The following is a 12773-nucleotide window of genomic DNA, read 5'->3' as shown; positions in this document are numbered from 1 at the left end:
GTGGATGGAATGATGGGCTGAGGGCTGATCCTCATTTCAATGGTGTTGAACTGTTGAGACAGGGTGTCCACCTTAGTGCTCTTGGAGCTGGGCTGGTAGGAGATGGAGAAGTTGAATTGCTTGAAGAAGAGGGCCCAGTGAGTCTGATGTGGGTTGAGCTGGCAGTTCTGCTGTATGGATATGAGCTTCTGGTGGTCAGTCCAGATCAGGAAGGGCATGGTGTTTCCCATCAGCCAATTTCTCCATGCCTTTGAGCCGCACTTAATGACAAGTAGCTTCCTGTTTCATACTCTACACAGCACTGTTACGTTGAGTTGAACTTGTGCAAGAAGAAAGCACAAAGGTGTCCGGTCCTCCCTGGAGTGGATGGCCACGGTGCCCATGTCAAGTGCATCCACCTCTGCCACAAAAGTTCCGGCGGGGTTCAGATGGCAGAGTGTGGTAGTGAAGCATCTGTTGAGCTCTTCGATAGCAAGGTCCACAGCAGCAGACCAGGTTATCTGTGAGGTAGATGAGAGGAGCAGTGATTTCGCTGTAGTTCCTGATGAAATAGCGGTGACATTGGAGAAGCTCAAGAAGCACTGTAGCTGTTGGAGGGAGCATGGTCAGGGCCAGTCAACGATGGCGTGCACTTCCTTTGGTTATGCTTTGGGGTGAAAGGCTATAACCCAGGAAAGAAATGACTGGGGTGTGGAACTGGCATGTTTTTAACTTGCAGTACAGTGGGTCTTTGAGAAAATGCTGAAGGACTGAACAGACACCTCAGACATGGTCTTCGGGGTCCTTGGAGAAGAAGAGATATTATCGTGATAGATGAACACATACCTGTGGGGCATGTCTTCAAGAATCTGACTGAAGAAGGCTTGGAAAACTGCTGCACTGTCCTGAAGCCCAAAAGGCATCACCAAGTATTGGTAGTGGCCAGAGGGTTTTATGAATGCCGTCTTCCTCTTACCTCCATGGCAGATGCAAATCAGGTTGAACACACCCTGTAGATCCAGTTTGGTGAAGATCTGAGTCCTATTGAGTGTCTTGAATGCATTATCCATCAAGGGAAGAGGGCAGTGGTTTTTAATGGTGATTTCATTGAGTCCATGGTAATCAATGCAGGGATGAAGATCCCATCTTTCTTTTTGACAAAGGAGAATCCTGCACCAGCTGGGGACTGGGATGGCCAAATGAAGCCATGTGCTTTGGCAATGTGGTCATTCATGGCTTTGGTCTCAGGAGGGGATAGGCTAAACAGACAATCTCAGGGAAGGGTGGTGCCCGGGAGGAGGTTTGTTGCACAGTGGGATGGTTTGTGAGGTGGCAGGGTGTTGGCTTTTCTTTTACTGAGGGAGATGGCTGAGCCATGGTATTCCTGTGGGCGTAGGTGAGGTTGAGAATTTCCCCCAACTCCAAGGATTTACGGGGTTAAGTCAACTGTGGTTGTAGGCAAGTGGGTCCCCAACATGGTGGTGATGAAGCAAAGAGAGGGAGAGTCAGGGGTAACCCGAGGTGAGAAGAGTGTTGGGTGAGTGGAAGAGCAGAAATTGGATCTACTCGTGGTGCTCTCTGATGCTTATGTGCACAGGCCATGTGCGCGCTCTGACCATCCCAAACCCCAAGGAATGTCTGTCAATGGAAGTTATACTCAGTAGGGAGTGCAAGCTGCACACACACAGTCAGACCACAAAGTTACCTGCTGCACCAGAACATACTGTGTGCATAAAGCTGTCGGGGTCTGGAGGAGCACAGGGAGAGTGAGCCAGGCTATGGTGTTGGAAAAAGAGGACGGGGGAGAAAGCGCCTCGGCACTACCTGATGGTGCTGTTTTCCGGTCGCACTGGGCACTTGTTGCGTGGGTTATTTGGTAGATCTGCTGTAAGTGCACAAGTTGTTTCTCCACTGATGCTCATGCTCTTGGGGGCGGGGGCGGTTTAAGAGAGCTCTCCCTAACTTCATAGGTTCTGGAGGAATTGATGATGTCCTGCAGCCTGAAATGGTTTTAGGAACAGAACTGGGGTTCTGACTGACAATATGGAGAGTCATTCTGTAAGACTCTTGTCCATTCAGACAGCCTGAGTGATGAGGCTCTCAAGGTCGGTGGGCATCTTCCAGGTAGACAGCTTGTCTTTCAAGCACTCTGCAAGGATGTGATGGTAATGGGCCAGCAGCACCTCCGCATTCTAGCTGCCCTACGCAGTGAGGGTCCTGAATTCCACGGATTCGAGTGGTAGTTGACTCCTGTTAGCTGGGTGGAGCCTATGAAGTGTCTGTCTGTGCAGGCCTGACAGAGTCTGAAGATAATATCTAAATTAACACACTCAGTATGACAATGTGAAACTGTTTCATAAAATTAAATGTTGCATAATCAGGCTTACAGCAGTAAGCAACTAGAAGATTAGCACTTAAATCTTCTGATTTTCACTGGCACATAACTTGCCCCCCGATGAATAAGGCAGAGCACGAGAGATAAGCAAGATGAAAATGAAGGAGATAAAGAAAAATGTCAGGTTTAAATGTTATTTATTCTAGTCAATAAGTAACATACTTCCCTCTATTTTTTTACTTCCCTGAAGGGATTTTAGAATAGAGTTTTTGCTGGGATGGTTTACACGAGTGTGGTGGGAACCTGAGCACCGGCTCAACAGGTAGAGGGGTTGAAGAAAGAGCTTCTGACAAGGAAGAAGAGACAGGGACAGATTAAAAATGCACAGGGGGGTTGATCCACTGAGGTCAAATAGGTAGAGCTCAAAAAATAAGGAAGGGACAATCACAGATGTGGTTATACCATAAACCTTCCAACAGCCAGCCAGCAGAAGATAGAGGAAAAGATACATAGTCAGATTCTAGAAAGCAACAGGGCTGTCAGAGGGGTGACTTTAACTTCCCCAATATTAACTGGATTTCCTTAATGTCAGAGACTTAGATAGGGCAGAATTTGTTAGGTGCTTCCAAGAGGGTTTCATGAAACAGTATATAAATAGTCCAACCATAGGATCAACTCTACTGGGGAAACAAGCCTGGTCCGGTGTCTGGAGTTTCAGTGGGAGAGCATTTTGAGAACAATGATTTAAGTTTTAGGATAGTTATGAAGAAGGATAAGGCTGGACTTTGGCCAGAAAACACTAAATTGAGGGAGGGAAAATTACATTATTACTAGGAAGGAACTGGGGAACAAATTGGGAACAGCTGTCACTGGGCAAGTCCACATTTGACACGTGGTAGTTGTTTAAAGAGCAGCTGGTCAGAGGTCAGGAGTGGCATGTTTCACTAAGGAAGAAGGACAAGGATGGCACAGTAGGGAACCATGAGAGAGTCTGTAAATTTATTCAAAAAGGAAAAGGAAGCATCTGTAATGTTTAGGAGCTTGAAATCAGACAAGGCCTTTGAGGAATATAAAGAATGCAGAAAAGAACTCAAGCGGAGAATTATCATAGTGAAATGGGGCCATGAAGTGCCCAAGACAAATTGGATTGAGGTAGAACCCCAGGTATTTTGTACATACATTCAAAACAAGAGGACAGCTAGGGAAGGGTTAGGACTACTCAAGGACAAATATGTGGGCAAGATACTAAACGTGTACTTTGCACCAGTACTCATCAAGGAGAAAATCATATAGGAAAAGGAGATGAATGTGAGATATAGTTATACACTAAGACATTTTGAGGAGATACTGTTGTGTCTCATAAAGAGTATTAAGGTGCACAGTCCTTGGTACCTCATGAGATCTATCATGAGGTAAGTATAGGCCAGTGAGCCTTACATCAGTGGGTGGGAAGCTACTGGAGAGGATTCTTATGGTCAGCATTTAGTCATGTTGAGAAAATCATGGACAGTCAGCATGACTTTGTCCAGCGCAACTCTTGTTTACAAACAGCTGAGTTCTTCGCAGAGGTGACAAAGATACTGAATGAGGGTAGGTCAGTGGATGCTGTTTACATGGACTTTAGTAAGGTATTTGTTAAGGCCGCTCATGGTAGGCTAAACCAGAAGATTAAGATGCATGAGATCCAAAGGGTAGAGCTGAAAGGGTGTTATTCTGACTGATGGTCTGTGGCAGAGGTATTTCACATGAATCAGTGCTAGAACCTTTGTTTGTAATATATGATGACTTGAATGAAAATGTAGATGAGTTGGTTAGTAAGTTCGCAGATGAATCAAAGATTCATGGTTCGCAGATGTTCTCAAAGGTTGGTGGACTGTGGATACGTAGGATACTAGGATACTAATATGCATGGAGAAATAGCAGATGGAGTTTAATCTGAACAGGTTTGAGCTGCTGCAGTTTTGGAGGTCCAATGTAGGGGAAAGTATACAGCTAAAGGCGGGACCCTTAACTGCATTGATATATTGTACAGAGGAATCTTGGGGTCCAAATCCATAGATTCCTGAAAGTGGCAACAAAAGGTAATCAAACAGTATTGAAGGCATATGGCATGACTGTTTTCATCAACTGGGGTATTGAGTACAAGTCAGTAAGTCATGTTGTAGCTATGCAAAAGTGTTGGGCCACACTTCTGGACACTTGTTAGAGCAGGGATCCCCAACCTTTCTTGCACTGTGGACCGGTTTAATATTGACAATATTCTTGCGGACTGGCTGACCAGGGTGGGGGGTGGGGGGTGTCAATCACGACCGGAATATAGGTGAAACTATGTCACTTATAAGTGGCTAATAATACACTCAATTTCGTTTCTAAAAGGGTGACGGGAGACAGCCATACTCGAAGATGGTTCCTTATGTCCAGTCTATTCCGCAATTTAGTTTGCGTTGCATTCATTGCAGAAAATCCCGCTTCACAGAGATATGATGTTAGAAATGGAAGCAATGTTTTCAGTGCTTTCGTGCCTATCTCAGGATATTCAGCCTTGACTTTGATCCAGAATGCCAGCAGAGATGTTATGTCAAACAGACTTTTCAGCCCACCGTCATTTGCAAGCTCGAGGAGTTGATCTTCTTCCTGCACTGACATGGATGATTCACTGGGAACATTCACAAATCGGTCACGGACCCATTCCTTTGCACGTCTTGGGTCATCTGCGGTTGGGAAGTAATGCTCGAATTCTGCCGACAGCGAAGTTAGGTGATCACACACCAACTGTGAGAAAGATGGTGCAGCCTCAGTCTCTCCCAAAATCCCAGTTATTGTTGGGAACATGTCAAATATGCCCCTGTCTACTCGCTGTCCCCGCAGTTCCAGTTTGGCTTTGAAAGCAGACACTTTATCTGCCAACTTGAAGACAGTTGTCATTCTCCCCTGAAGTGACAAACTGAGTTCATTGAGCAGGCTGAAGATGTCACACAGATAGCCACTAAGTACGACGCTCTCAGAGCAGCAGCATTTGTGGAGGTGGTTGCTCTCAGCACTTGCTTCTGTCCTGCTTGCTCATGTTTTTTTCCGCTCAAAAAACTCAACGGGTTTGTCCTTAAGTGCAGGGTGCTTGGACTCAAGGTGCCGAAGCAGTTTTGAGGGTTCCTTTGCCTCATTAGACAGCTTGTCTCCACATATCACACACCGGGGGCTTGGAGCGTGCGAGTCACCGGTCGCAATAAAGCCATATTTTATGTACGACTCATCGTATTTTCTGTTGAAGGAAGCTTTCTTTTTTTTTGCAGTCTCTGCCTCAGCTGTCTCTGCATTGCCATCATCGTTAGGCCTTTTATGTCCTCTTCCAAAGAAACTCTCAGTCGACGCTTATTTTTTACTCGTACCGACTAATGACCTCGCATGTGTTCAAGTTCAACAGTGGCCGTGACAGGGAATGAGGAAAGGTGCAGCTAACTCATATTGCTTCATACCGCCAAATCATATCGTTTCCTTGCGGCCCGGTAGCACTTGCTTTGCGGCCCGGTGGTTGGGGACCACTGTGTTAGAGTAATGACATGGAAGCTTTAGAAGGAACGCAGAAGAGATTTACCAGGATGATACCTCGATTAGAAGGTATTATCGATAAGGAGAGATTATTAAACTGGGATGTTGGAGGCTGAAGGGAGACCTGAGAGAGGTTTATAAAATTATGACAGGCATAGTTAGGGTAGAGATTCTTTGTTGCTTACTCAGGGTAGAATTCTCAGATACTGGAGAGCATAGCGTTAAAGTGAGAGGGGGAATGTTTAAAGGTGATATGCCAGGCAGGATTTTTTTTACACAGAATTGTAGATGCCTGGAATAGGCTGCCATGAGTAACGGTGGAAGCAGATATTACAGAGGTGTTTAAGAGACTGTTAGACAGGCACATAAATATGCAGGAAATGGAGGGATACTGATAATGTGCAGGCTGAAGGGATTAATTCAGCATCATGTTCAGAACAGACATTGTAGGCTAAGGGGCCTGTTCCTGTGCTGTTCTTTTCTAAGTTCTACATTATTAGCAGGTCCTGGCACAACTGGGTGTGAGAACTCACTCCTGAGTCACAATACTAGAGAAGGGAGAGTAGGTAGCTACAGAGGATCTCCCACAGGGAGCTTCGCAGAAAGGCAACATCAGGAGAGGGATGTCCTGTGATGTGGAGGGTGGGAGAGGGGAATGTCCTGTGAGTGGCATGGTGTGATGGATGACTGTGATACCCATGGAATTAGGATTGGCATCTCTCCAGCCACCAATACTCACAGAGCTCAATCCTGTAGATTCTTCAACAGATGTTAGGCACTAAACCAACATATTCAAATTTAAATATCTGTCTTGGTTGTCCAGTAGGATACAGGTTCAAGTCCGGTCCTGCTTCTGTACAACATGCATAAGTAATATTTTATAAGTGCGCCTATGGATATATTGAACTATGGGAAATGGGACATTAAATATAAGCTCGACCTCATCTTCATCAGAGAGCTACACTTTCCAGCAAGGCTCAATGGATAATGATTGAAGCTAATAGTATTTACCTTTTCCCTTGCTTGGTCAAACAAGATCAAGAACCTGCGCGGCATCCAGCTGAGTCCAGATCAGTGGTTAAAAGCGGAACATTAAGCAGCTCAAGTCCACAGCCAAAATTTACCAATTTTGGTGAATATGCTAAATGACATTGCACAGGTACAATAGTAAAAGCTGCTCATTGTACAGAACAGTCGAAGCACGGGTTGTGTGTGAGCACATAAGTGCAATTGCAGCAAACTATAAGCAGTTCCAATCAACCGACTCCGACAAGATTAAACCTGCGGGAAAATGGATTGTGCGGAAAGAGCACACATCTTTCAGTTATGCTAATGCCATGAAGGAGTCTTAAACACAAGGGATTCTGTAGGTGCCGGCAATCTTGAGCAACACACAAAAAGTGCTGGAAGATCTCGGCAATTTAAGCAGCGTCTACGGAGGTGAATAAGCGGCCGATGATTTGGCCTGAGACCCTTCATTAGGTATGAAAAGGAAGGGAACAGAATCTGTAAGGGTAGAAGATGTTGTCTTCTCCATTTTGCCAGCAGGTAAGTACATAAGTTAAGGTCTATACGGGTGGGCAGGGAAACAAGATGGATCTTCAGCATTCAGTGAGGCAATTTCAACCTCAAGGTTTAATAGTTTGAAGATTGCAGAAGGAAGGATAGAAAGATGATGGGAGTTAAGGAGTTTGGTGGTTGAGATGCAAACAAAAAACAAGATAGAGAATTCAGATAACACACAAAATTCTGGAGGAACCCAGCAGGCTGGAAAAGAATACAGTTGACGTTTTGGGCCAGAACCCTTCAGACAGGACTGAAATGTTGACTAAGCTCTTTTCCATAGATGCTGCCTGGCCTGCTGAGTTCCTCAAGCATTTTGTGTGTGTTACTTGGATTTCCAGCATCTGCAGATTTTCTCTTACTTGTGAGAGAATTCAGATAACCAAGTTCTGCAATAAAACAAACTCAACCTCAGTAACACTAATGAAGATGGAGAAACTCAGTAGGTTCTGCCCTTTTTGGGAGCAAAATGGCTTCTTATCGTGCAGTACAATTCCATGACTACAGGCTGAGAATTCAACTCAAGCTATTACATTCAGGAGAAATCAGTAGAAAAGGACGAGGAAAAACATGAGCACACATTCCCACCTAGAGGAAACTGAGGATGAAGTGTTCACTCTGAAGGTGAAGTGTAAACCTTTCTGACCATGAGCTAAAGGCACATTTATCTTTGCTCAAGAAATTTCCTTTAAAATAAAAGGATTTTATTTTAAAATCTTTGCATCGAGAGAACGTGACTCACACATTTATCATGTAAAAGGCCATGAATTACTTTACATACTATTATATACTGTACAGTATGTATTTACCCCTTTTAAATCAAACTATTAATTCCTTTGGGGTTCAGGCCATAGTCGGACAGAATTTAATATTTGAGCAGTTGAAAAGATTTATGCTATATGCTACAGGTTACAAAAATTGAGTCTTTGTTCTGGTTCTTCTGATTTGTGATTATTCAAACTGTTAACATGTTAAATTTGAAGTTATAATGGGACAAAATATCATCTAATAGGAAAGTTGACTTTTCTACATTGAGGAAAACATCTGGTGTAAAGAACTAAAATTGTGACAAATGAAAATAATGTTGACAAAGCAAGTCGGTAAACAGGTTTCAAAAGCTACTTTATTTATAGATTAGGTACAAATTGCCACTCCCTCTTATTTCACATGCTCGTTTAACAAATAACTTACTCTGGCCTGCTTTTGTAAAAACTCTGCGCATTGCCTAAGGGACTAATGAAGACATTTTGTACTTGGCAGCAATTTGTCTACATGTAATTAAAATAAATAGAACCAGAATATCTTTGACACTATTATCCACTGACCAGAAGCAAAATACTACAGAAATTTACTACAAGCCAAATAAACGCATATGTTGGAAAGTTGAAATTTTAAAAAAGAAAATGCTAGATGTCAGCCTGCAGCAATAACTCTTTTTTCTCAGTCAACACTTCCTTCTGCGACTGGATCCTCGAATTACTGACCAACAGAACCCAATAAGTAACGGTAAGCAGCAACACCTCCACCAAGATTATCCGCAACACTGGCGCTGCACCAAGTTGCAACCTCAGCCCCTTACTCTACCCCCTGTACACTCACGATTACATGACCTGATTCGGTTCCAAATCCAGCTACAAGTTTGCAATTGATATCCAAACAGTGGGCTGTACCTCAAATGATGATGGGTCTGAGTACCGGAAAGAGATAGACATCTTAGTAACATGATGTCACAACAACAACCTTTTCCTCAGTGTCGGCAAAACAGAAGAACTGGTTCCTTTCTTCAGGAAGTGGAGCTGTACACGTGCTCCTATCTACATCAATGGCACCAAGGAGGGGAACTTCAAGGTCCTCGGAGAGATCATAAATAGCCTGTCCTTGTTCAATCACCTAGGTGCAATGATCAAGAAAGCTCATCAAAGGGCCGGCTGGTGGCGCAACGACATCAGCGCCGGACCTGGGAGCGGAGGTTCCCGAGTTTGAAACTAGTCGGGTCCGCCCCTGAGTACGCTTTCCACCTGTGCCGGGTTGAGTATCGAGGTCGCAACTCGACCTCGTAAAACAAAGGGAAGGTACTGCGAAAATGTCTGTGTGAGGAGTGGTGCACCACAGAGTCTCTCTCTCTCTCGCTCCGCGGCTTGTAAAACAAATGCCATGAAAAATCCATCGTCACAGACGCACGCACAGACTCGCACGCACGCAGGGACGCACACGCACAGACTCGCACGCACGCAGGGACGCACACGCACAGACTCGCACGCATGCAGGCACACGCCAAAAAAAAGCTCATCAAAACCTCTGCTTTCTGAGAGAAATTTGGCATATCCCTAGCAACCCTTTCCAATTTGTTTCAATGCGCCATGGAAAGCATCCTATTCAAATGCATCATGGCTTGGTGCGGCAACCACTCTGCCTGTGACCACAAGAAACTGCACAGCTTTGTGGACTCAGCTCAGCACATCCCGGACACCAGCTTCTCCTCCACGGACTCTGTCTGCACTTCCTGCTGCCTCAGTAAAGCAGCCAGTGTAATCAAAGACCCCATCCACCCAGCCTGGGCATTCTATCTTCTCCCCTCCGCCATTCGGCAGAAGGTACAGAAGTCTGAAAACACATATTTGCAGGCTCAGAAGGAGCTTCTACCCCACTGTTATAAGACTATTTAATGGTTGCCTTGTACAACAAGATGGTCTCTTGAGCTCACAGTCTTAATGTCTACTTGCACTGCATTTTCTCTGTAGCTCTAACTCTTTAGTCTGCATTCTGTGATCATTTTACCTTGTACTCTCTCAATGCCTGTGTAATGAATTCATCTGTATGCACCACAGGCTTTTCACTGCACCTTTCTACACAAGACATTCATAAACCAATGCCAATTCCAAAATTCTAATGTCTGATATGTCAATAATTTACAGCATTTTCTGTTTTTACTGGAGAATACAGCTTCAGGAGGTTTACTACTATTTTACCTCTTCACCTCTTCCTTTTCTCTGCCCATGACTCCAAACTCTCCTTGCAAATGAACCAAATACTTACTTGTGAATCTTCCAATTTACCTATTATTTCTTTTCACTGGCCGATTTGATTTTCTATTTCACTTCCATTCTGGCCTCTCTGCCTTTTGCCTCCTGCAAGCTCAACATAACTTTAAGAAACAGCACCATAATGTTCAACTGGACACATGACCAGCGTTCCAATGTCAATTCAGGATTCAACCAATTTCAGATAAGCGATAAATGAATTTATTATCTCAAGCAATCTCCATGTTATGTTCCTGTTTACATCTTCCTTGGCCTTCCTTTACCACCCTCTTTTGCCTCACTTTAAATTTTTTCTGCCTTCCACCTTTCATGAACCTTCCTTTGTTTTCTCCCCTCTTCCATTTTCTCTGAACCTTCAAGCCCATTTATTTCTAACTTTTTCCAATTCAGACAAATGGCTTCTGGTGGGGGGGGGGGCACTTAATGAATTGCAGCTGTAGTTCTGAGTTCTGAGTAGCAATGTCTGCCACTGCAGTAGCTTCAGTCCTGATGTCCTGATTAAACTCACAGTCCAGATCAGTGAATTTGGACCTCCTGCTGTCCCACCACATCACACAACCTGCTTCAGGTGATGTGCTCTGCTCTACATTGACACACTTGTCTCTATTTGCAACTCAACAACTTCTCCTGTCATTTGTTTATCCCTAGATTAAGTTGGAAACATTAATTTCCTTCTCTTGGTTGTCTCTCACTCGCTCTGCACCAGCTCTAGCTATGGCAGCAGTAGTACAGATTCCAACAAGAAGAAGATATCACCAGCCACTTTATATTATAATTAACTTTAGCCAACTGAATCTTGTCTTCTTACCTTCATTAGGTCCCGGTGGTGCTCCAGCACACTGCAGGTTGTTTGCCAGGTATCCTGATAACACTCCCATGGATCCACCCTGTGAAAACATCATAAATAGGGTCAATCACTACATTAATAACTAATCATAATGAACACTGCTCATAGCAGCTTAATTTTTAAATGCATGTCTGTCTAGCAGTTCCAATATTTCTATATTACTGTTTGAATTTCTTTTCTTACTCAAACAAAATATTGGTTCATACTTAAATCATAAGGTGCAGTTTTGTAATAATGAGCACTCTAGCCATATGGACTATACTGCATATATTCACCGAAATGATAACAGGGATGGGAAACATATTTGTCATCGGGAACACAAGAGATTGCAGGTGCTGGAATCTGGAACACAAAAACTTAACATGTCTAGCAGCACCTGTGGAGACATAAAGGTGTAAAGGGTTGGGTAGGACAGAGGTTGGTAAGCAATAGGCAGAATCAGGTGAGGTGGGAGATGATGGGCAGATGGAGACAGGAATTGGGTCGGTGATGAGGGGCAGGGAAGAAGGAGGTGAGAGAAAGATGGAGACAGGGAGACAGAGTTGCAGGGCGGTAAGTGGAACCAACTAAGGGCAGGTGGAGTGAGGAAATAGGAAAGATAGGCCCACATGAATAGGTTTGTGGGTGAGAAACAGATGGAACCAGGAGGGGGATGGTAATAGGTTTCAGTGGAAAGGTGAACAATAGGACTCAGAACCTATGTGCACTGGTGGGTGTGGGAAAGAAACATGGAGGGAGTGGGTTACCGGAAATTGCAAAGTTCAATATTCATACTATTCTGCTGTAGGTTACATAAGTGGAATATGAGATGAAGTTTGTGTTTGGCCTCACTGTGGCAATGGAAAAGGCCAAAGACAGACAGGCTAGTGTGGGAAGGGCAAGGGCTGGTGTAGGTTGAAATGATATGTAACTGGAAGCACAAGATGGCCCTAATGGTATTTACCTCCATGTTGAGAATTTATATTCCTGCACTAGATGTTTCATCATATTATGTCAATTACTTCAATTTTGAAAAAAAAGTTTATATCGTCACATTTTTTGGTACTGAATTTTAGTTGCCTAAAATATTTTTGAAATCCTGTGTAGACTTTATTTTCACAGCCTATAATAAAATTCTGACATAACTTACCCTTAAAAGGTGCCAGCAGTGCCATCTCGTAAACACAAGTATGAAATGTTTTAACAGTTGAAAGGAAATATTAGGCTTAATGATCCACAGGAGGAAATTTTTTAAATGTCACCCACAAAGTGAAGTACCTAGTAGAACCTTTAACTAAGAGGTCTCTCATTGTCTGCCTGTTATGAAACAAAGCCTTTAAATTCTACTTATGGACTAGTATTCGTGTGTGAATTTTGGTTTCTATTCAAACTCACTGACTGCAATCAAAAACAGATCCAGATACTTTGGCTTCTAGGTCACTCCCTACTATAACCACACATGAATTTTCCATCCAATTTTCTG

At 43.8% G+C, this 12773-nt stretch overlaps 1 protein-coding gene across 1 annotated transcript in view; it reads right to left on the bottom strand.

Moving 5' to 3' along the window:
* Positions 1-12773, bottom strand: part of nmnat2 (nicotinamide nucleotide adenylyltransferase 2) — a 416424-nt gene that overhangs the window by 221996 nt on the left and 181655 nt on the right. Inside the window, exon 4 of the mRNA XM_072274710.1 lies at positions 11273-11351. Within this exon, the coding sequence (XP_072130811.1) occupies positions 11273-11351 (79 nt within the window). The remainder of the gene's footprint in view (positions 1-11272; positions 11352-12773) is intronic.

This window comes from Mobula birostris, chromosome 12 (assembly GCF_030028105.1).
Source record: "Mobula birostris isolate sMobBir1 chromosome 12, sMobBir1.hap1, whole genome shotgun sequence".
Taxonomy (NCBI): Eukaryota; Metazoa; Chordata; class Chondrichthyes; order Myliobatiformes; family Myliobatidae; genus Mobula; species Mobula birostris.
This window is presented reverse-complemented; position numbering and strand designations above follow the sequence as displayed.